At 31.4% G+C, this 26,447-nt stretch overlaps 2 protein-coding genes across 6 annotated transcripts; one reads left to right on the top strand and one right to left on the bottom strand.

The window, feature by feature from the left end:
• The first annotated feature begins 3,205 nt into the window (after window positions 1-3,205).
• On the top strand, window positions 3,206-4,515 carry LOC124892452. The gene is made up of 2 exons (XM_047403737.1): window positions 3,206-3,218; window positions 4,049-4,515. The coding sequence occupies exons 1-2, from the start codon at window positions 3,206-3,208 to the stop codon at window positions 4,513-4,515; spliced, it is 480 nt and encodes a 159-aa protein (XP_047259693.1).
• Window positions 4,516-10,949: 6,434 nt separating this feature from the next.
• Window positions 10,950-15,155, bottom strand: LOC107876634 (transcription factor bHLH49). Of its 5 annotated transcripts, XM_047403734.1 has the most exons (10): window positions 14,991-15,046; window positions 14,320-14,410; window positions 13,081-14,179; window positions 12,774-13,001; window positions 12,631-12,696; window positions 12,484-12,552; window positions 12,328-12,396; window positions 12,025-12,222; window positions 11,616-11,700; window positions 10,950-11,526 (listed from the first exon to the last, which is right to left on the bottom strand). In XM_047403734.1, exons 3-10 carry the CDS (start codon window positions 13,954-13,956, stop codon window positions 11,489-11,491), a joined length of 1,629 nt encoding a protein of 542 aa, XP_047259690.1. In that variant the 5' UTR covers window positions 13,957-14,179; window positions 14,320-14,410; window positions 14,991-15,046; the 3' UTR covers window positions 10,950-11,488. The 5 variants fall into 5 exon arrangements, with proteins under 5 accessions (XP_047259690.1, XP_016579001.1, XP_016578995.1 ...); XM_016723515.2 differs by lacking the exons at window positions 14,320-14,410; window positions 14,991-15,046 and adding an exon at window positions 15,071-15,155; XM_016723509.2 differs by lacking the exon at window positions 14,320-14,410 and having other exon boundaries at window positions 14,991-15,125.
• Window positions 15,156-26,447: the final 11,292 nt, after the last annotated feature.

The raw sequence follows: 26,447 nt of genomic DNA, 5'->3' as shown, positions 1-26,447 counted from the left end.
GACCTCCGATTTTGCAACCCCATGCGTGAGTTTCACTCGCACCTACGTGGAAAGGTAATCCAATCATACGGTGCCACATCGTGAAAAGGGCTGACTTGGTAGAAGGTCATATTTGTGCAGTTTTGAATAGTTAAAGATCATATTTGTGCATTGTCAAAGTTTTATTTTTTGTGTTAAAAAGGCGTCATTTTTAATATTATTATTATTATTATTATTATTATTATTATTATGATTATGATTATTATTATTATTATTTTTATTTCTATAGCTTCAACACCTAACTTTTTTTTTAATTAAAAAATCGAACCCGCACAGTAGGCTGAAGGAAGCACCCAAAAAGAGCAAATAACACCACTGGGATATCTAAGTGCCTTATTTCATGTGGTTCAACATTAATATACGTACATAAATATAGATTTTCTACCTTATATATAACGTAATTTCTTTACCGAGGGAGTTTGGGTGAACCCCATGGCAACCACGTAGGTCCGCCCCTACATTAATTTAATAATATTTTAATAACGTTAATTTAGTAACATTATAATAATGTTAATTTAATATACTACTACTACTATCCTTAATAACGTTAATTTAATAACGTTTTATTAAAACTATAACTTTTTTATTATTAGTATAGTTTCATCTTTAATTTAATATTTAAATAAATTATATTTAGATATATTATATAACTTAAATTGGACCTCTGCTTTATAATATATATACATACCCACGCGATTTTTTTCGTATGAGGCCGATCCACCTAATTAATAAATCTTCAATATTGCTCTTTTTCCTCAATGACAAAAGAAATTAGATGCCATTTTCATCTTTGAGCCAAAAATAATTTTAAAAAATAATAGTGAAAAGTCATTTAAAGGTCATATTTGTGCAGTTTTGAATAATTAAATGTCATATTTATGCACTGTCAAAGTTTAAGGTCATATTTATGTATTATGCCTTTAGATTTTAAGTTGGACGCGCCCAATTTTGCGTGTTGAACACGCGTTTTGACACATAGGATTGGAGGTCATATTTGTGCAGTTTTGAATAGTTAAAGGTCATATTTGTGCACTCTCAAAATTTAAGGTCAAAATTATAATTTGATGTCAAGTTTCGGGTCATTTTTATTATGTATTAACTCATTCCTAAATATTAGAAGCTTTTCCCTCTAAAAACTTTTTTTCCTACTATGGCAAAATAAGTTTTTTGTCCATAATTTATTTCGTTGGTAAACTCACGAAACTAAACACTCCTACGAAATCAATATTCTTTTTCATAGATTTTTCCTTGTCTAATTAACCTACTTGCTTTCTTTTTTCTTTTTTTTATCATGTGAAATTTTATTTTTATCATATATGTTTTATTTTTATCATATATATTATGATTTTTAACTAATTAATAAATTATTTATTTCAGATAATTTTAAAATTTAAATAGTAAATATTAAACTCTGACCTAGTTCTTTTAACTAATTAGCTACTAAGGGAAGAATTATTATTTCGACTTCGGACTAATTCTTATATTATGAACTCTTCTGAAAATTAATGTCCTTGGTGATTTATATTACTAAAATTTTTGAATATGGTTAGCTTTGTTAGATGGTAAAAAAAGAATCCTATTTATGTGAGGAAAAAAAAAATTTGGGTTAATACAGTCGATATTTAATATTATTATAATAATAAAAAAATGATCATAAAAGATGATTTTATTTAAAATGGAGTCTTTTAATAAACGGCAAAAAGTTCAAAAAAAAAATTCAAGGCCCTTCACAATTTTAATATATTATAGATATAGATTATACATTATAGATTGTAAATTATAGATTATAGATATAGAATATACAATATAAATATAGATATAGATATAGATTTTAAGAAAATTGACTTCCTCGTTAGTTCTTTTTTGTTTTTTTGGTTGGTTGGGGGGGGGAGTTTTGGGAGTGGGTCTCGATTAACTCCAGAATATGAAGTATTTTCTGGGAGGATGAGTTTCTGTAACACACAGAAGTAGCATATTTTTAGAAAAAAAAAAAGGTTGCGTCTTTTATTTCATTGCTTTACTTTTTGCATTCTTACTTGGTTATTAGCTCTACCATTATGAAATCATCCACGACTATCAGTGGCGGATCTACCGTTTGTCGAGGGGTTCATTCGATTCTCCTTCGACGAAAAATTATGTCATATATGTATGGTTAAAATTATTTTTATGTATATATATATATATTATATGTTGAACCCTCTTCGATTAATTCGTATGTTCACTTATGGACCCCTTCATGAATATCCTAACTCTGCCACTGACGAGTACCAAAGAGGTATGGTGGATGAATGAGATTTCTTCTTTCTTAATTAGAGGTGTATCGAATTGAGTTTGAGAATAGAAAATTCTTAATAAGGAGCGCTATATCAAGTGAATTTAGGATAGTTGACTCAATTTGATCGCAAATAGATAATTCGAAAAGACGAATTTGATGGTACGCCCTCTCGATATTCACACTATTGTTATGTCCTTTGCTTTTTTATTTTTTACTTTTTGTATTTTTTTTTTTGGTTATTAACTGTACGTAATGAAACCATGCATCCACTAATTAATCACCTATAGATAAGACGAAGGGATGAAATTCCTTCATTCCTTAATAGGAGATTTAAAGTTTGAGTTTGACAATAGAACACTCTTCATAAGAAGCACTTTCTCTTTTAATATGGCCTACACAATGCGAATTTGGAATAATTGGTTCAGGGTAGACCGTACAGCAAATAGTTATCCTCCATAAAAGAAAAATAAATCTGATGATCCAGTGATATGCCCTCTTCATAGTCACCCCATTTTCCAATTCAGTGGGAATGGAAATGATTGGGCGATAGAATGATGGAAATGTAAATTTCTATGGCTTAGATAATTAACTTATTTATTGGTTTAATAATAATTGAATAAGTTAAATCCTTAATCTATATGAAAAGTTACCGGATAATTACTGACTCCTAGTAGGATTGTATCCACAATTACTGACTCCTAGTAGGATAATGATTGTATCCACCAATCACATTGATGGAACGTGAAAATATAACTGACTATTCTCATTATAAAAGGGGTCCTCTTTCTGCTAAAAGAAGAATAAGTTCCATCACAATTATTCTAAAAGTAAGGTAAAGAGAGAGAAACAATTCAGTACTTCTGCTATTACGCTTTTGCTTCCGCTAAAACCATGGAGAATTCAGGTAAGTAATTCTTTATTGAATTACTGTTATTATGTGTATATGAAAATCATTAAGTTCAACGTTCTTGAATAATACAAAGGATTATGGATAAGATTGTTTATGTATAAGATTGTTTAAGTTTATAAATTTGTTTTATGCTTACATGTGGTATCAGAGCCTGATTTTCGGAACAAGTGATTTTCCATTAAAATTAATGTTTCTCCAGATCTTGTGAATTTAATTATGTTTGTTAGAAACTTCACAATTATTGAATAACGAAATTTGAAATATTTATATTATTATAATTGATTCTATTTAAAATAACATGGGTTTAATCTTTGTTGTTAGAACGTTGTAGTATGCAATAATAAAATTAATTATTTCTTAATATAACTTGGAATCATATATGTAAGATTCGTTAATCACCAAAGTGGTCGAATCTTTATGAAATTAATTCCAAAATAAAGGTTAAAGTTTAAATTAATTACCCATTAATCTTGCTGCTTATAATTGATCTAATAATTATGGGTAAATTAAATTTTGGTCATAAGACATTTGTGGATCACCCAAAGGTTGATTGTTTGTTCGTATGACCAATAAATATTAAAGAGATAATTTTGATGTATCGTTAGTTTTATTTATTTATCCAAAGATAATAAATATTATTAATTGATGCATTAAATATTATCGATTTGTGTTAAATTCATTTTAAGCATCATTATGTTTAAAGTTGTATTTTGATGTTTCGCCCAAAGAAGAACATCAATATACATTTAAGTAAGTCATTTCTGAATTTGATAGTGTGTTGAAATTCATAACTCAAAGCATTAACAAATGAGCATGTTTTACAGCACTTGCCCTTCATTCACGCTCCGCCTCTGTTACGACTTTTAATGGATTCAACTTTTCAGATTGGTGTGAACAGATCAAATTTCATCCTGGGGTTTTAGATCTTGATGTTGCAATTTACTCTGAAAAGCCAACTGCTATTACTGAAGCTGGCAGTAATGAAGAAAAGTCTCATTATAAGCACTGGGATCAGTCTAACAGATTAGGCTTAGTGTTCATACGAATGAATATTGCGGGTAATATTAAGACTACTCTTTCCAAAACTGAAAATGCAAAAGAATTTCTGAAACTTGCGGAAGAGTCTTCTCAAACTGCTGATAAGTCTCTTGCTGGGACACTAATGGTTACTTTGACCACCATGAAGTTTGATGGTTCACGTACTATGCATGAGCATGTCATTGAAATGATAAATATAGCAGCAAGACTAAAGTCATTGGGAATGGAAGTGGAACAAAATTTCCTTGTGTAGTTTATCATCAACTCATTACCTTCTAAGTATGGTCCTTTCCAAATGAACTACAACACCATGAAAGATAAATGGAACGTGCATGAATTGCACGGTATGTTGGTTCAAGAGGAAACGAGGCTAAAAAATCAAGGAACCCACTTCATTAATTATGTAAATCATCAAGGAGTTGAAAAAAAGGAAAGAAGCATGGTAAGGGACAACAGAAACAACTTAGTGTTAATCAGTCCTCATCTCAAGTACGTAAGAAAGAAAACAAGAATGGAAAGTGTCATTTCTGTGAAAAATTTGGACACTTTCAGAAAGATTGCCTGAAACGTAAGGCATGGTTTGAGAAGAAAGGTAAGCCTTGTGCTTTTACATGTCTCGAATCAAATTTAACTGAAATTCCTTATAATGCTTGGTGGATTGACTCTGGTTGTACTGTTCATGTTTCTAATACTATGCAGGGATTTCTTACAATCCAAACCATAAACAAGAATGAAAAATTTGTTTACATGGGGAATAGAGTGAAGGCTCCAGTTAAAGTTATCGGGACTTATCGTCTGATTCTCGATACTGGGCGTCACTTAGATTTAGTTGAAACTTATTATGTTCCTTCTCTTTCGAGAAATTTAGTTTCATTGTCTAAGTTGTATAAGACTGGATATTCCTTTAATTTTGGTAATGGATGTTTTAGTTTGATTAAGAATAATTATCTCATTGGTACTGGTACTCTTTGTGATAATTTATACAAATTGAATCTTGATAATCTGTTTGTTGAAACACTCTTAACTCTGCCTCATAATGTTGGAACCAAACGAATTTTTGTGAATGAACAATCTGCTTACTTGTGGCATAAACATTTAGGTCACATATCTAAAAAAAGGCTGAAAAGATTAATTAAGAATGAAATTCTTTCAGATTTAGATTTTACTGACCTTAATATTTGTGTTGATTGTATTAAAGGAAAACAAACAAAACACACAAAGAAAGGAGCCACAAGAAGCACACAGCTCCTTAAAATTATACACACTGATATATGTGGTCCTTTTGATATCACATCTTTCAATAAAGAAAAATATTTTATCACTTTTATTGATGACTTTTCACATTATAGATATATCTATTGTTGCATGAAAAATCTCAAGCGATTAATGCCTTAGAGGTATTTATTACTGAGGTTGAAAGACAATTAGATAGAAAGGTGAAAATAATCAGGTCTGATAGAGGTGGTGAATATTATGAAAGATATGATAAAAGTGGACAACACCTAGGTCCATTTGCTAAATTCCTCAAAAAACGTGGGCATATGTGCTCAATACATAATGCCTGGCACACCACAATAAAATGGTGTGGCATAAAGGCGTAATCGTACATTAATGAATATAGTTAGGAGTATGTTAAGTAATTCATCTTTACGTCCTTCTTTATGGATGTATGCTTTAAGGACTGCCGTTTACTTGCTAAATAGGGTTCCCAGTAAAGCAGTCCCAAAGATATTTTTTGAACTATGGACTGGTAGGAAACCTAGTTTGAGGCACCTGCATGTTTGGGGTTGCCCGACAGAAGTTAGCGTTTATAATCCACAAGAAAAGAAACTGGATTCAAGAACAATCAGTGGTTTTTTCATTGGTTATCCAGAAAAATCAAAGGGGTATGGATTTTACTGTCCTAATCATTGTACGAGAATAGTTGAAACTGGAAACACTAGATTCATTGAGAATGATGAATTTAGTGGGAGTGAAGAACCACGTAATGTGGAAATTAAAGAAGTTAGGATAAAAATTTCTCTACCCTGTACTTCTTTTAAATTTGTTGTTCCTGAAGCTGTTGCACAACAAAGTAATCAACAGGAACAATAAATTAATACTCCTACTAATAAAGCCATAATTGATGAGCCTGTAGTAGATGAACCACAAGAAGTAGCATCAAGAAGATCTTAAAGACAAAGAAAATTTGCTATTTCTGATGATTATTTGGTATATCTACATGAGTTAGAAACTGACTTAGGAATTGATGATGATCCATTTTCATTTTCACAAGCCATTGAAAGTAATATTTCTAATAAATGGATAAATGCTATGAAAGATGAGTTAAAATCTATGGAACAAAATGAAGTTTAGGACCTTATTGAATTACCCGAAGGTTGCAAAAGAGTTAGGTGTAAATGGGTCTTTAAGACCAAACGCGACTCAAATGGCAACATCAAACGTCACAAGGCCAGACTTGTTGCCAAAGGTTTCACTCAAAAAGATGGCATTGACTATAAAGAGACATTTTCACCTGTCTCTAGAAAAGATTCACTCAGAATTATAAAGGCCTTGGTATCTCATTATGACTTAGAGCTACATCAAATGGATGTGAAAACAACCTTTCTGAATGGAAATTTAGAGGAAGAAGTTTATATGAATCAACTTGAGGGGGTTTCTATTAAAGGAAAGGAACGCATGGTGTGTAAACTTAAGAAGTCAATATATGAACTTAAACAAGCTTTCCGACAATGGTATCTTAAGTTTAATGAAACGATTGTCACCTTTAGATTTAAAGAAAACACTGTTGATCAGTGTATATATCTAAAGGTCAGTAGGAGTAAGTTTATTATGTTAGTCTTGTATGTTGATGACATCTTGCTGTTAGTCTTGTATGTTGATGACATCTTGCTGGATACTAATGATCTTGGTTTGTTACATAATACCAAGAAGTATCTCTCTAATAATTTTGAAATGAAAGATATGGGTGAGGCATCTTATGTGATTGAAATAGAAATATTTTGAGATAGATCACAAGGATTGTTGGGATTGTATCAGAAAACCTATATTAATAAAGTATTAGAGAGATTTAGAATGGAAAAATGCTCATCAAGTCCCATTTCAATTCAGAAAGGAGATAAGTTTAGTCTCAATCAATGTGCAAAGAATGACTTGGAACGAAAGCAAATGAAAGATATTCCTTATGCATCAATAATTGGGAGTCTTATGTATGCCCAAACATGTACAAGACCAGAAATCAGTTTTGCTGTTAGAATGCTGGGTCGATATCAAAGTAATCCTTGAATGAATCACTGGAAGGCTGCAAAGAAAGTGTTGCGATACTTACAAGGAATGAAAGATCATATGCTCACTTATAGAAGATCTGATCATCTAGATGTGGTTGGATATTCAAATTCAGATTATGCTGGTTGTGTGGATACAAGAAAATCCACATTTGGATATTTGTTTCTATTAACTGGAGGAGTAATATCATGGAAGAGTGCGAAGCAGTCTGTTATAGCTACATCCACTATGAAAGCTGAGTTTGTGGCATGCTTTGAGGCCACAGTCCAGGCTAATTGGTTGCGGAATTTTATTTCAGGACTTGGACTAGTCGATAATATAGCCAGGCCACTGAAAATTTATTGTGATAATACTGTCGCAGTTTTCTTCTCTAAGAACGATAAGTATTCGAAAGGTGCTAAACATATGGAATTGAAATACTTTTCGGTTAAAGAAGAAGTACAGAAACATAAAGTGTCAATTAAACATATTAGCACTAAGCTTATGATTGTTGATCCTTTGACGAAAGGATTACCGCCCAAAACATTTATTGAACATGTTGAAAGGATGGGTCTTATTGATAGCTATGAATGATTTTATGTAAAGACTTTATTATGTTTATGTAATTGACAGTTTGAGCTCAAATTATATATGTTTCTGTTGTTATCTATTTTCTCTTGTATACATAATATTGTGAATAATGAAGACAGGTTCTGACGTAGATAAAGGATTCTAAGTATTATCATTGGATCCATTATGTATTTGAAAGGTTATGTTAGGTAATAGACTAATATTGTAGTACATGGAAGGAGTTATGTCAAGTAAAGGGACGTATAACCGCCATGACTCATTTTAGTTGATTTATTTAACGATGATAAATAATGTTGGATTTAATGTTAATAGTGCACATGATTGACGTACCTATTAAACCATTAAATTAACATTGTATGTGCCAAGTGGGAGAATGTAAATTTCTATGGCCCACATAATTAATTAATTTATTGGTTTAATAATAATTGAATAAGTTAAATCCTTAATCTATATGAAAAGTTACCTAGTAGAATAATTACTGACTCCTAGTAGGATTGTATCCACAATTACTGACTCCTAGTAGGATAATGATTGTATCCACCAATCACGTTGATGGAAAGTGAAAACATAACTGACTATTTCCATTATAAAAGGGGTCCTCTCTCTGTCAAAAGAAGAATATATTATGATATGAATATACCACATCAATTCGTTATGCATTCATATATTATGATATGAATATACCACATCAATTCGTTATGTATGGATGATGCGATTCCATTGATACAGAGCCAATTCCAAAAGCTCCATCACAATTATTCTGAAAGTAAGGTAAAGAGAGAGAAACAATTCACTGCTTCTGCTATTATGCTTTTGCTTCCGCTAAAACCATGGAGAATTTAGGTAGGTAATTATTTATTGAATTACTGTTATTATGTGTATGTGAAAACCATTAAGTTCAACGTTCCTAAATAATACAAAGGATTATGGATAGGATTGTTTATGTATAAGATTATTTAAGTTTATATAATCCGTTTTATGCTTACAGGAAACACTTGTTTCTTTCATATTTTGGACCAGAGTTTCATTGAAGATTGTTACTGCTAACACATGAAAGAATTGATGTTTTAGATTGAAACACTGTATATGGATAATATGAATTGTCTATACAAAAGTTTTTAAACAATAAATAACCCGCTCATAAATTCACGACCAATAATATCTAAAAAAAATAAATCATGGAGGTGTCCAAATGCCAACAAATCACATTAAAATAATTTTGTTAACAACTCTATCTAACATATAGATAAAACACTCAGAAAGTACAGCTTTTATGACCTTGGAAGTGATAAAGATCTGATGGATATGGGAACATTGCTTTCTACCAACTTTAGATCCATTGATAAAGTGTGACTATTAGACTAATAAAAAAGACAGTTCAGTACACTAAACTGTTGTTTATGCGTGGGGTAGGGGAATGACCGGCGTAGTCTTATTTTATATTTTTGCAAGAGACTGTTTTCTTGGCTTAAATCTATGACCTCTTGGTTATATGGTAACAAATTTATCCATACCTTCTAACACATTTAGGGTCGTTTGGTAGAGTGTATTGTAAAATATAATGCATGCATTAGTTAATGTGTATTTTTAGTACCTTGTTTGGTACGTCTTTTTGCCTATGTATAACTAATACAAACATTAGTTATACACTCTATTGTGTATTGAAGTGTGTATTAATAATACACTCCATTTTCTATGTATTAGTAACACAAAGACTTTAAACATATGCATTAACTTATTAAATGACTTTAATATCCCTCAATTTTTCCCTCAAAATATTTCACGACTCTTTTTTCCACCATTTTAATTTGCAATAGTGACTCTTTTCAAAACATTTCACAATTTCTTTTCCCATCATTTTAATTTACTACAATGAATAATTGATTTAAATGACTATAACATATTTTTGCTTTGCTTTGAGGGTCTTTAAAAAGATTTTAAAAAAATTGAGACTATTTCTTAATTTTACGTCCTGTATTTTATATTTATTTCGACTATGTTAATCCGTCGGCGTAACATTGTTGCGCAAAGACGAAGGTCTTACAATTAATCCTAAACCTCTATATATTAATTCAACAATACTAATTATGTTTAAGATAACAAAAGAACTTTGTTGCAAAAAAGTGTACAAAATCAAAGAAGGATATTTTTGTAAACAAACTTTTCTTTTATAGAAATTATGTAATATGTATTATTTCTTATTCTTATACATCAAATCAAACAATCTATAAGAAATAATACATGCATAACTAATACAAGCATAACTAAAAAAAAATATTATTAATACAAGTATTACTAATACACTATATTCTGAATTGTTCTTATACACTCTACCAAACGAACCCTAATAGAATACTAGCTGAAAACAATAAAGGAATGTGAATTTTTAAATCCTTAAAACCTATATATGAATCCCCATTTGAAACACAATATTGGAAGATTTTCAATGCTTTACCGTTTCCCACTTTCCATTTGAAACACAATATTGGAAGATTTTCAATGCTTTTCCGTTTCCCACTTTCCTACCAAGACCCTTTTTTCTCCCTGGAAACTTGTAAGATTATCAGATATCTGGTACAAAGAATCTTATCAACTCAGTTGTTTATAAATTCCATGACCCCATTCACTGACTGATGTGATAATGTAGGTAAAGATATAAATATCATCATGGCATCTTTCTACCTTATAATTTGCTGTACAATCATCACAGAAAAATAAAGCAATAACAAAATCAAATTCTAACCATCTGATATTCGGAACTCAGTAGCCTGACTAATTCAAATTCACACGGTGATTAAGGAACTACACAAATATTCATGCAGAGAATGATAATGAAAGGAAAAGAATGAAACTTTCATTTACTTCCATCCCAACCACACTTTTTTCAATTTTCTTCCAAGTACATTAAGGATACAACCATTTCATCTCAATGATTAACAAAAACATGAATGACCATTCTCCCTTGCACATAGTATCATCATCAACAACAATAATCAGTGTAATTCAACAAAGTTGGGTCTGGAAAGGATAGAGTGTACACAGACCTTACCCCTACCTTGCAGGTAGAGAGGCTTGTACATAGACCCCAAACGCATAAATTCTTGAACCCTCATTTGCATTTGTTCATGGAAGAATTTCTCAATCATGTGGTATGAATCTTCACTTCTTGGACTTACATAGAATGATGATAAATAGGAACTTTTTGTGGACTTGCTGTACAACTGAACTCAGAACTCCTTCGGTCGGGCACTGAGATCAGCTCTCTGCCTGATAACTTCCTAAACTTTTTAACTTTCTCAGTGCTAAGATGATCTATCCAACTTACTCCCTAGAGAAACAGAAGGTGCATCCGGTTGATGATTTGAAACATTTCAACGTTCTGCTTTCATCTGGTTGGGTGGCAAAGAACCTATACATACAGAGAGTTTGGTGATTATTAGGATAGCTGATGTTTAATTTAGCAAGATAAAAACATGCAGGAGCATGTAAAACACTTACTTAAATCCTGACAATCGAGGGGCATGCTTGAATTGAATCCCATCTTCACAACATTATGCAGCTGATTATCCCATACGTTAGGTACCTGAAGATGATATGATACACAGTGCGAATGGTTAGAACATGAAGCAACCTTAGTTTGTTCACAACTCATTATTCCAAGAATTCTCCTAAAAATATGACCAATCAGGGTTGGAGCCACAATGGTGGCTATGGGTGCGGCAGGAGCCAGTAGCTTTGGCTCAAATCGTATATACGTGTTAAAAGTTCATTAATATGTAAAAAGTTTATCAAGAACCTAGTAAGAAAAAATAATTGTGGTTCAGAATCCATAAACTAAAAATCCTAGCTCTGCCTCTGCAGATCAATGCAACCTAAAACTTGGAATGCGTAGCTATCCAGATACTACCTGAGATGAAGGATCCGAGTAACCATCACTCATGGAGGCGAATTGGGAATTGATGGATCTACGAAACACATCAATACAATTTCCATCACCAGGAAAACCTGATTGAAGCAGACCAGATTGCCATCCATGCAAAGAAGTATAAGTAATGGCCGTATTGTCGGATGGAAAAGCAAGTGAGGATGAAGGACCTGCTTGTGACTGCAAGAAAAGGCAAATGTTATACCAATATTAGTTATTAGCTGGAATTTATGCACCAAGCTCTGCTTTATGTACTTATCATTGGAAAATTATACTAGTTCTTACATCTTTTGCAAGGAGCCCAAGATTAAAATCTAGCCATGGGTTTACTGTTGAAAGCTTCATTGTGAGGAACTGTGAGAACAACAAGAGCCCTTCATAAGAACATAAGAGACATCAGGATTTCTTAAACTTTTTCATGACAAAATTACTTTTTCATACCTCAACCTGTCTTTGCAGAGATTGAACATAATTAATGATCTCGTCCAGCATTACAGCTTTACCAGTCACCTGAAAAATCAAGCACCAGAAGACATGAACTACAAAAGGCTATTAGAAGTTTGCCATATGTATAACCATAAAACTAACCTTGTCGCAACCAGGTACAAGATCCTGCAGAAATTTCATTCTCTCACTTATTTTCTCTCGCCTTACCTATAATCAGGACAGCTCAAATCATTTCCGAAACTAGTAAAATCCCCTAACTTATAGATTCTACTATGAAGTCTTACTCTTTCTGCAAGACTGTGGCTGTTTGTTGCCTGGCCTCTTCGAGCTCGAACGTGTATGTATTCTTCTTTAGTTGGATCTGAAGATTGAGACCTCTGTTTACTGTTTTTTCTACCATCCTTGCTGGAAGGTGAATTTAACCTTCCGTCTCCTTTCTGAGTTTTAGTTTGTTCTCGTTCAGGTTCAGCTGGAAGCTGTTGTGCTCCCTTCATTCGATCAAGCTCGGTATCCTGTCAGATATCATAACACTCAGCAAGGAATCATTTGGAGCAACAGAGTTTGCAAGAGAACATACTAACAATGTCCTACCTGACCATATCTTCTCCTTTTCCTTGAGTCAAGGCCCTTCACAGAGGACTCCAACAGGGCACTTCCCATTTCCTCTTGATGGCCACTACATTCAGCTTCATCAGACTCATTTCCAGACAGTCCAACTGATTCATTTCTTTCATCCTGAGACCTAGAAAATACTTCATTCTTTTTCTCATTCTTGAGAGGGCTTTGTTCATTAGTCTTGTTCTCATTTGGTAAAGAAACATTCTTGGAACTTCCAACTTTACTTCGCATGTTCTGCTTCCGAGGGTCGACAGCAGAGGTTGAGTTTAATCTGTTTCTTGCAAAAACCTCTTTGGTTCTCCACGTTGGTGCCAGTCCCCTATAACAAGGCTTCGTAGACTCAGGGACACTAAAAGGGTTCATCATATCGCTGAAATTTCCTCCACTGAAGCATGAAAACCTTGCAGCTCTCTCAATGAAACCCAAATCAGCTGGAAGCTGAGCGAAGCTTTGAGGAATTGTTCCAGGAATAGGCGGTACAAACATGCTCCCTTTCAGCATAACATTTGGTGGATTCCAACTCATAACAACTGTTCTATCAACTGTCTCAACACCACCTCTCAAAGGGCCCGAGCCAATTGCTGCAGTCTCGTGCTGATTCACAGTACAATGATTAATTTGAGCATTATTACCGTAGAAACTTAAGTGTGGCGAATTGGTAGTCCGATCCGAAATAGTGGGAAAAATTGAATCTACAAAAGAATTGCTATAAGGGATCATCTCCATGGATGCATTTGTGAAGTTGCTGCCACTTAATTGCCAGTCCAAGGACATATTTGGTGTCTCAAAACTCGTAGCATCCTCATTCCTCTTTTGTCGCTCAGTATCATTCTTGCTGCTCATATCCATTTGGAATTCAATCAAATTTACACAAAATAAAAAAAAACCTTTCCTTGCCTCAGGATTTGATTAGCAGGAAGCAATCCATAAGATAGAAAGCAAACAATTGGCCACTTCCAAAGATCCTTGTCCAGATGAAAGGGATCGATTGGCTCAGCTGGTGAAACGCCTCCACTTCATTACACATCCATACAGGTTGAGAAAATGAAGGAACAAGATTTTAGTCTTGTGCCTAAAGATTGAAAAACAGTTCCCATAAATTTTTGTTCAACAAAAGAAAATCAAAACAAGAAAGTAAATACAGCAGAAAAATTAGGAGAATTCCTCCAAGAAGCTTAATGAAAAGCAGGACAGAGAAACTAGTCAACCTACCAGTTCCCAAACAGCTGGAAAAGAGGTAGCTAAAAGCATCCCAGTTCAATACACACAAGGGAGAAACAAAGTTCCAAGAATTGCTTCAAAACTACAAAGAAAAGTGCCACTAATGTCCAATAAAACACAATCCCAGTTCAATACACACAAAGGGAGAAACAAAGTTACAAACTTTGCTTAAACTTACAAAGAAAAGTCCCACCAATGTCCAAGAAAACACAGTCCCAATTCAATACACACAAGGGAGAAACAAAGTTACAAGTTTTGCTTCAGAATTACAAAAGACGAAGTCCCACAAATGTCCAACAAAACACAGTCCCAATTCAATACACACAAGGAAGAAACAAAGTTACAAGCTTTGCTTCAAATTTCAAAAAAAGGAGTCCCACAAATGTCCAACAAAACATAATTCCAGTTCAATACACATAGACGGAGAAACAAAGTTTCCAAATTTGCTTCTAAATCACAAGAAAATTGCCACCAATGTCCAAGAACACACAATCCCACACAAGGGAGAAATAAATTCCAAGCTTTGCTTCAAAATTACAAAAAAGAAAAAAAAAGAAAAAGAAAAGGCCACCAATGTCCAAGAAAACACAATCCCAGTTCAATAAATGTTCAAGAAAGTGTTCAGAAGCAAAGAGATTTATTTCAGCAACATTCATACTCACTTAGAGACCCAACTTGCTAAGCTCAGCTCTGAAACTGAGAAAGACGAGACCCAAAAGTAGCAAGAAAGGAAGAAAGATACCTTATTTTTTCAGACTGTGTGTTATACTTTTGCTGCTACACTGTATAGTCTGTACATTTTTTTTTGAAATGTTAGTGGGGTAGTTTGACGGAGTATAATAAAAATTAATATATCTATTAGTTTAATGTGTATTAATATATATTATTAATACTTTGTTTGATGAATTTTTGCATTCTATGTATAACTAATGATTATATTAGTTATATATTATATTAAGGTGTGTATTATTAATATCTTAAAATTTATGATATTAGCAATGTAATGAATTCAATACATGCATTAATATGATTAAAGACACTATTATTCTTCAGAAAAATTTCACATCTTTTATGATATATATACGAAGGATATTTTTATAATTTTTTTTTTTAAGAAATTATTTAATTCATGTTATTTTAATACATCAAATCAAACACTGTATAAGAAAAATATAAACATAACTAATGTAAGTATAATCAACACAAGCATAATTAATATAAACATTATTAATATATTATATTTTATATTATGTTCGTACACTTTACCAAACGACCCAAGTACAATGCTTTTATTTGTTTTTTAACTTTGAATTTTTGGGGTAATGTTGAAACTGCCGTATACAGTGACTGTAGGAAGATTAAAAGAGAAACAAACAACCAGAAACCAATAAAGATAGATAAGTATCACTATAATAGAAAGCACAGTATTTGAAGGAACTAAAAAAGAAAGCTTCCATACAAAGGTTCTCTGCATTTATACCCACGCCTGCGTCAAAATGAGAGCTATTGATGATTAACCACTCCTACTGTTACTATAAAATACTCCCTCCGTTGGTGTTCAAAACATGTAAGATGTTCACAATTCAAGCTAGATGTAGGTGTAGATGTTGGAAATTTTTTAAAAATTTATCCTTTATTAAATGTGTATTTTGAGTGATGTATCATTATTAAAGATTTTAAAATTTAAAGAGGATAAAAATAAAAAAAATATAATAAGTTTATGTCTTTATTTTTTTTTTCTTAATATGTGTATCAAAATTCAATAATTAACTTATTGTGGAACAAAGAGAGTAAATTTTAAGGTTTCGCTTCTCAAAAATTAAATTAAATAAATTATATTATTAATATTTTAAGATGTATTTTTTCATTACATTAATATAAAAAATGTTACAATTTCTAATATATTTTTAAATTTTCTAAATAGTTAAATTTAAAATTAAAATATTAAATTAATTTATTTTAATTTAATTTAAAATTTTAATCAAATAAGCTTTCGTCGATTAAAATGGGATACAAAAATAAACAAAAAAAATAATATCATTAAATAACCACTATTGTAAAAAAAATAACTGAAATACTGGGGAACTTTTACAAGTTCTTCAATGGGACCTCACTTTTAGTAATTCTTGTACTCAAGTTTCTACGAGAAATATAATTCAAAATTTTTTAATGAAAAAGATATTTATTAATTTAATTTTGTTACAATAACAATAATAATTTCAGTGTATTCCCACAAAGTAAGGTATTATTAATTTTGTTAACAATACTAATATAAGCATTCATATAGTACACGAATAATATTAAAATATTTAATATTTAATCATATTATCTTAAAGAAAAAAGTTATATTATTTCTCAATGAATGCGAAAAGCAAAAATCCTACCCTTCTACATCTTCACCCAACCCCCAACACCCACAATTTTCTTTCAAATTTTTTTTTACTCTATCCCCACTCATCTCAATCTCCACTTCTAATAAAATTATTATATAATTATAAAAAAAAAATCTTTATATTTTATAGTCTTCTTTGTGATACTATTCACAACTCAAATATACTAAGTTGATTGTTAATATCTCCCCCCACCCCACATGCACACACACTATTAATCAAATCTATTTGAGTCAAAATAATCATATATATATATATATATATATATATATATATATATATATATATATATATATATATTTTATATATATATTTTATATTTTCTTTATTATATTATTTAATGCTACAACTTATAGATTTTAGATTGTTAGAAATAATTTAATTTTTTTCTATTACCTTTTTATTTTTAATTTAAATTTAAAATATTAAATTAATTCACTTTAATTTAAATTTAAAGTTTAATTAAATTAACTTTAGTAAATTGAAATGAAACAACTAAAAATAAATGGATAAAATAGTATTATTGAACAAACACTACTGTAAAAAAATTAAAATATCGAGGAACTATTACAGGATCTTGTATGTCACCTCACTTTTAGGAATTCTATTAATGCTCAAGTTTCATGTTACTCAGTCTCTCCAGAAATATTATTCAGAAAATTTTAATTAAAAACATATTTATTAATTTAATCTGATTAATAATATTAGTATAAGTATTTGTATAATTCACAGATAATATTAAAGTATTAATTTTAATTATTTCATATTCAAACGTCTAGTGTTCAATCATATTATCTTTTAAAAAAATTTAATTCTCCTATTATTTCTCAATAAAATGTGAAACGAAAAAAATCTACCCTTCTGCATCGATCTCCACCCCAACCCACACCCCCATCCACCCTCAATTTTCTTTCAAACAAAATTCTACTCCACTCTTTTACCTTCACCCACCTCAATCCACCCTCATCTAATCAAATCTATATGAAAATATAACTTATATATAATTATAAAAAAATAATTTATATTTCATAATTTTCCTTGTTATACTATATATTCACAATTTAAATATATTAAGTAGATTGTTAATATTTCCTTCCCTCATCCCTCCTCCTTCCCCCAATGCCCCCACCCCACCCCACACGCACACACACCTTTAACCAACATTATATCAGTAGAAATAATCATATAAAAAAAATTACATTTCATATTTTCTTTATTATATTATTTACTGTTATAGTTTATAGATTTCAGATTATCAAAAATAATTTAAAGTTTTGTTCTATTATCTTTTATTTTTAAATATAAATTTAAAACATTAAATTAATTCACTTTAATTTAGCTTTGAATTTTAATTAAATTAACTTTCATAAATTAAAATAAAACAAGTAAAAATAAATGGTGAAAATAGTATTATTGAACAAACACTACTGTAAGAAAAATTGAAATACTGGGGAACTATTACAAGATCTTGTATGACACCTCACTTTTAGGAATTCTATTATGTTTCATAGTTTTTGTGTTATACTATTCACAATTCAAATATATTAAGTAGATTGTTAATATCTTCTTCCCCTCCTTTTCCTTTCCCTCCCCCCTCTCCCCTCTCCCCACCCTCACATGCACACACACCTTTAATCAAATCTATATCAATAAAAATAATCATATAAAAAGAAGTTTTTACATTTCATGTCTTCTTTATTATGCTATTTACTGCTATAATTTATAAAATTTAAATTGTCAAAAATAATTTAAAATTTTATTTTATTATCTTTTTATTTTTAAATTTAAATTTAAAATATTAAATTAATTCACTTTAATTTAGCTTTGAAGTAAAATCAAATTAACTTTTGTAAATTGAAATAAGGACAAGAACAAAATGAAGGAAGTAGTATTATTGAACAAACCTATAGTGAAAAAAAAACAGTGAAATACTGAGGAAACAGTGAAATACTGAGGAACTATCACAAGATCTTGTATGACACCACTTTTTTAGGAATTTTGTTGCTACTCAAGCTTCATGTTACACGAGAAAATTGAATGAAAGGTGCCTTTTAAGTCTTGAATAAAGGATTGGTGACATTGACCAACTCAAAGGGTCAAACATAATTAGAAAACTTGATTAAGTTAATTGTGGACTAGATTAATATTTTTAAATTTTTTTAATCTTTTCAAAAATATAAATCAACCCAATCCACACCCCTTTTCAATCCAAATCATCGACCGTCTCTCTCCTTTTTCTCGACAGGTTCTCTCAATCAACAGTTCTGCAAATTTCTCCTTTCAATCCCCGACAACTTTAACCTTCGATGATAAATAGTTGGGATTTGAGTTTCTTTTCGACTTCAACCGTCAATCGATGTGACAGCCTTACTCTCCGATCACAACAGCTTTGAATTCTTCATCGTTTCTTTTCTTCTTTCATCGGTAAAAAATTATGGCCTTTTTAGTTTTGAAGAAAACGAGAAACTTGACACAACTTCTCTTATAGTATTGGTTAACAATTTTAGTATTTGTTACTTTAATTTAAAATGCGGTCTGAATAAAACTCTAATTTCTGTTATTTCTTCTCTTCTTTTTTGTTGTTTGATTTTAAAGTTTAATTTGTTGCGCCCATTGCTGGGTTGATTTGTTCTTGTTCTTGGTAAAAATGGTGATATTGTTGTTGTTCTGTTGAACAAAATTGTGCTACTGTTTTTTCTCCAACAGATTATCCATCTGGTGCAACATATTCACCATCTGATGCAATAGATTTAGCATATGATGCAACAAATCAACCATTTGATGCAATAGAGAAACCATCATATTAAAATTCTGATACAACAGATTAGCCATCTGATGCAATAGATTAACCATCTGATATAACAGATTAATCATCTGATGCAATAGAGGAACTATCAGATAAAAAATTTGATACAACAGATTTAGCATATGATATAATAGTTTAACCATCTGACACAATAGATTAAGCATATGTTGTAAGAGATTAACCATTTGATGTAAAAAATTTACTATCGGATGCAATAGAGGAACCATCAGATTAAAAATTCAACGCAACAGATTAACCATTTGATATAATGGAGGAGACATCGGATTAAAGATCTGATGCAATATATAAACCTCCTGTTGGATAAAATCCTATAAACTCTTCCAACAGGACATGTCCAAGACTTGATTTTTCCAACTGATCATTCATCTATCGTGATAGAAGACCCTTCTGTTGGAAGACATCTAAACAATACTAACCATTGATAACTGTTCCAACAGATCACTCATATATTGCAACAGATGTGTGACTTTTTGCACAAACCATTCATCTTTCCCAATAGATGAGTGATATATTTTGTATTGTGGCAACAAATTACTCAGTTATTGCTACAGGTTAGTTAACTATTCTAATAAATCACTCATATGTTGCAACCGATGTATGATATATTACACAAACCATTCTTCTTTCTCAATAGATGAGTGATATATTTTGTATTATCGCAATATATTACTCATCCGTTGCTATAGGTTATTTAACTATCCCAACCGATGACTCATATATTATAATAGATATGTGATCTGTTGAATAGACCATTCATCTGTCTTAAAAGATGAGTGATATATTTTGTATTGTTGCAATAGATTACTCATCCATTGTAATTGGTTAGTTATTTGGTGAAACAGATGTGTGATTTATTACAACTGTTATTTTACTGTTTTGTATGTTAGATTTACTGTTACCCTTTTTTAATGATGCATTAATCAACTATACTATATTTATTTATGTTCCTGTTAATTTTAGATAATATGACTCCCAAAAGAACAGAAACCAAATCAAGTCCAAGTAAAGAAACAAGTGAAGCAGCTAGGCTACATCTACCACTCTATGAGCTTGCTTTACAAATGTTATCTCAATCGGGAGCAGAATATGATAAAAATGGGGAGAAGGAATATTTCAAAAGAGATGATCCAAATGCTAATATCCCTTCCCTGAAGAGTTGGTAAAAAACTTCAGCATTGATTGTTATCCTATGAGAATGCAGTGTGATGGTGCCACAAATTTAACAGGTGATTTCGTAGTTAAGTCAACTATGGGAAAATATTTTGACACCTTTAGAAAAATACTTCGAAAACAAAAATAAAATTTTTATTTTAGGGACAGCTGCTTTGGGAAATATCTTGATTTTTCGAAGGATAACAATGCTCATTTCCAAATGAAAATGGTATATGAGCTTCTCAAACGTAGGTTTATGTATGAAAATAAAGATAAGATGGATGAGGTGTGGATAAATTACTGTGGTATGCCTGTTTGTTTTAGTTGAAAGGAGTTTTCCATAGTTACTAGACTAAAATGTTATCCTCCTTCTCCTTCTCATGTTATACCTATTGTAACCCAAAAAAACACCTTGCACACCCAAAAAAGGCAAAGGTAAGTCGTGCGATCATGATGACCTGGTGTCTATTGTTGGTCCAAGCTTCTAAAATAAAAATTTGATAGAAGCGTTGAAAGGTAAAATAATTTCAAAGAATCACAAGTATTCATTGTGCTTGGTTTGGTTTGTACGTAATATTCTTTGTGCGAGAGACGTTAACAATAACATAAGTGTTGGTTTAATAAAGCTCTCCGAGGATCTTAAGGCATTTAACAGCTATCCTTGGAGTTATGAAAGCTTCAAAATGGCTGTTAAATATTTGTTGACTCCATTAGCGCCAAAGATAGTCCACTTATATGGCTTTCCATGGTCATTCATGGTAAATGTTTCTTTCTTTTATTATGACATCATTCATTTTTTTACTCAATAATGGTTTTGATTTATTGACATTATTTTATTGGCTTGGGCATTTGAAGCCATTCGTTATTTGAGACAACAAGTGAACTACCAGAAAGAAGTTTCCTATCCAAGAATCTTGAGATGGTTGTCAGCCAAAACTGATAAAAATGCAAAATTTTTTGATCTCTTTAACCCTCCAAAACATGCAGTAAGTATACTTATAATTAAGTTTTTCTTTTAATGAGTATTTTTTTGAATGGTCTAATCATTATTCTAATATATGTAATGATTTATGTTAGATTGTGCATCCGTTGCTAGTTCTGACCAATCAAGAGCTGAAGATGTCATTTTTTCTTACTTTACGGTCTGTGCAAACTTTATCGGACCCTAAGGTCATTGACAGAATAAAAATGAAATTGTTTGGAGAAATAACCATTATGAGAAAAATAATTTTGGAGGATAGGCTTGTTGTTGTTGCTGGTCTTAGTGGTGATGGAGCTATTGGTGGATGCTCCCTTTACAATATTTAAAACAAACAATTATGAGTATGATCATATTGGTCATACAGATTTTGCCTCTCCCAGAAAATATTCTAGATGCAAATGTCAAGACTGCAAGACGAAACACGATGTAGTCATTAATGCTATTAATGCATTAACTGCTTCTATAAAGGAATTGACATCTAAGAGAGGTGTTGTTCTATCGAAGAGGATTTTATATCCATCCATTCTATTAGAGATTAAGGCTAAGAGGAGAAGGAAAGTAATTTCCAAGGCATTATCAAGCATCTAAAAAAGTAAAATTGCAACTCCTCTATCCGTGTTTTGCATTGAGTAATGTATAATGGCCAAAGGAGAGCATCACGAGAAGAAGAAGGTGAATATATATGTCTGTTACAACTAACAAACAGACACATATCTATTTCAATAGATGACACATCTGCTGAAAATTATCAAACAGATATATATATCTATTGCAACAGTTGACTAACTTGTTGCATCAGATAAAGTATCTGTTGCAACATATGTCTCATCTGTTTTAGCAAAGCAAACAACTCTTCGTACCGCTTTTATTTGTACCAACAAATGACTTATCTGCTATAACAGATGAGTCATATATTGAACAGATGGTTCATCCATTGGAAATTATCATATAGGTCTTTCTCATGTAGAAATTTATCCCAACAGTTGATTCATCTATTGCAATAGAAATATAATCTATTTGGGATAATTTAAAATAGGAGGAAGACCTATTTTATTTGCTAGAACAGATGAGTTATCCTTTTCTATTTTATTGTATCCCCATGATTAACATTAACCAATTCTGGCTTTTCAGGTGGACGTGGAAGCTACTACAGAAAAACATTGACAATATGCTACTCCTTTTACTAAAATATTGAGAACAAAAAGCGCAGAAACCATACGTAAGCGACAATAAAGATCCACGATGACCAAATCCAAATTCCATAACACCGGATGAAAAACAACTTATCTATATTAAGTAGATCTTTTTTATAGCTTGAGTCTATCAAAGTAGTAACCTCACCCCTCCTTAGGAATTATTGCCATCAATACTTAAATTGTTGATGTATTTGTTGAGATTTGTACCCATAATAATTTTTTTATATTTTATTTATTCGTTGATTTATTTCAGCTAATTTATGAAGGCTTCGGTTTATTTTATTTTGTCTATGAATTTTATTTTTTTCTTAGATTTGAACTCATTAATTGAAATGGAATACTAGATTCAAATATTGCAACATATAATGTATTTGTTGCAACAGACGACACATCTGTTGAAAAATATCAAACAGATTTAGACATATGTTGCAACAGGTAGGTAATCTGTTGGAAATTATCAAACATGACTTCCCACTATTGCAACAGATAGACTTAGATAGAAACATTGATATAATACAATAGATGACCAACCTATTATAACAGATAAACTATATGTCAGAACAGGTAGAATATCTGTTACAATAGATGGACAATCTGTTGCATATAATAATTCAACTTTCATTAGACATAAAAAATTACCGCTACATGTAAAATAGTAAAAGTGACTTAAAATAAAAAAGGTGAAACCTATCGACAGTGTTCAATTTAAACACCTAAAATAAAATAGGCATCAAGTAGACAGTGTTCATTTTAAACACATAAAATAAAATAGACATCAAATGTCTCAGTTTGTTACTTTTTGCCCTGTTGGCTGCTCGCGTGTAATTCACACAGCCAAGGCTCGTTGAACCCCTAATTTTGCTGATTTGGCCCTTAACGATTATTTTTCTCCCATTTCTTATATATTCATCTTCTTCCTAAAGTTTAACCCTAAATTCCCAAAGCTTATTTTTCTTCTTCATGTTTTTTTCTCTATCCAAATTCATCTCGATTATTTGTATTTTTCTCTACGTATTTTTTTTATTTTTTCCAGCTGAGCTTGACAATGTTGAGCTCATCTTCCACTAATTATGAGAAAGATTTTTGATATTGTAAGTGAGGTCATAAAGCTCTATTGAAGACTTCTTGAACTCAACAAAATTCAGGTCGTAGGTTTTTTACTTGTAAGATTTCAAAAGTAATATATTTTATTTATTTAATTAGTTCATTAATTATTGACTTGTAATATTTTGTAATTGTGTTCTTGTTTTTATAGAAATTGGGTGTATACGATTACTTTGATTGGTATGAAGAACGATACCCTTCACAAGCAAATCGTTTAATCTGGGGTTTGTTGAAAAAAGTCAAGGCTTCTGAAGAGAAATAAAATCGAGCAAGAAGATACTACATTGTTGTTGTTATTGCTACTGGTTTGGTGGTGTTGGGCACATGGATATTCAAGATTAATTGCTAAAATTTTTATGGTGGTGTATTTGCTACTGGTTTGGTGTTGTCAAACACATGGATATTCAAGCGTAATTGTTGAAAAATATCAAACAAATTTAGGCATATATTGCAAAATTTAGGTCATCTGTTCGAAATTATCAAATATGGCTTCCCACTGTTGCAATAGATTGGACTTAGATTAGATAGAAATAACATTGGCATAATGCAACAGATAAACTATCTTCCAGAACAGATAGAATATATTTTACAACAGATTGACAATCTAATGCATTATAAAAAAACTCAACTTTTATCAGAAAAAATTCTTGCCACTTCATGTACATGTAATGTAAAGTAAAGTGTGACTTGAAATAAAAAACTGTTATTTCACTGGTTCTTCTTTATACACAGGATTCAAGCGTCTAGTTAGTACCCCATAAGCCCATACCTCTTGTAGGTTTGTCACAGAATTGTCGTACAGAAAGGTCGTTGGCTCGGCTATTTTTATGCCGGTCAGCAAACATTTGATGTGTACAAGTGCGTGTGAACCGCACGTAAAACTGGTATCATTTTTTGAAAGGTTAATGCCCTTGTTTCAACCTTCAAAATCCCATGACTTCTTTATCAACACTTACTCTGGCAAATGATGCATCAGTTTACTCTGCCTCAATAATATGGGGAACAGGTTCATTAGTGGCTGCACGTAGATAAAAAAAATGACCTCATCAATGACAGGTTCTTTGCAGTCATAAACATTAATCTTTTCCTCCTCGAGTAGTATCTCAACAGCCAGATAATGTATGTTGTCCACGCTCATGACTACAATAATCCTCTTTGCCTTTGTCCAGCTCTTGTAGTGTGGATTTGGCCTCTCCCCTCTAACATATTAATTATTTTTTCTTTATCTCAGTTCAACTTAGAAACTAACGAATCAAATCCCGTGCCACAGAATGACGCTAGATCATTGATTTTATCGTACTTATCCTTGAGATTCTTGTAGAAGTTGAGGTCCATTATCCTATCGGTAGCGTCATAAGCTTACAGGTACACTAATTGCCTTTTTCTCATGAGGCAGAGAATTTCGTCAATATACAGTGATATAAGAAGTAAAATTTTAAAAAGGTTAGTAAATGTAAATGCAATATGGTCTATATATTGCATAGGGTTCTCTGAATTAATAATCCAATGAAATTTATACAAAAAATGGATAATAAATTACAATATAACCACTACCAGTTGCACCAAAATACTAAGCTGTTGCAACAGATTTCACATCTGTTAAGTTGCTTCTTCTTCATGGAGTAGATTAGAAGGATAGGTAAGAAAAAGTAAACTTATCTTGTCCTCATACCGCATAAGGATATCTATCATAATCTGGAAGTTTTGGGGGTAAAAAGGAGGCCTGGGGGTAATCTGGTGCGCTTCGCTTGGCATTTTTGGCCTTACCTAACTGCACTTCTTATGGCTATTGCTTCAGCCAATTCCTTCTTTATTAACTCCACCGTTGGGTCTGTTGTAGTATCAATATGGCCTAGAGTAATAAATGAAGTCATCCCCAACTCCTGCTCAGTAGGCACGATCCATGGATGCACAACCTATGAAAAAATATAGATATATTTAAATCATATAATATAATAATTTTTACAGTTGGGTTATATGTTAACACAGATAACTTATGCAATAGATGATTTGTATTTCAAAATAGATTAACAATATGTTGCATCAGATTACACATCTATTGCATAGTTTGTAGCAGATGGTTAAAATTCATTTGAGTAGGGTTCAGAGAACCAGAGCATCAGATGGATAATCTGATGCAAAATATCAATCATATGTCACAACAGATAACTAATCTGTTGCACCAGTTGGCACAAAATGGGTAATCTATTGGGTTACATGTTATGCAATAGATGATCTGTATGTCGCAACAGACTAATAATATATTACATCAGATTACCCATATGTTGTATAATTTGTAGTAGATGGTTAATTTGTTAAGAGTCGGGTTTAGAGAACCAAAGCAACAGATGGGTAATCTAATGCAAGATATCAATTGTATGTCACAATAGATTACCCATCTGTTGCAGATATAACATCTGTTGTACCAGATATAACATATGTTTAATATCTTTCATTTAGATAAACTA

This window comes from Capsicum annuum, unplaced genomic scaffold (genome assembly GCF_002878395.1).
Source record: "Capsicum annuum cultivar UCD-10X-F1 unplaced genomic scaffold, UCD10Xv1.1 ctg4748, whole genome shotgun sequence".
Classification (NCBI taxonomy): domain Eukaryota; kingdom Viridiplantae; phylum Streptophyta; class Magnoliopsida; order Solanales; family Solanaceae; genus Capsicum; species Capsicum annuum.
The sequence above is the reverse complement of the archived record's forward strand: the minus strand, read 5'-3'. Positions and strand labels throughout refer to the sequence as shown.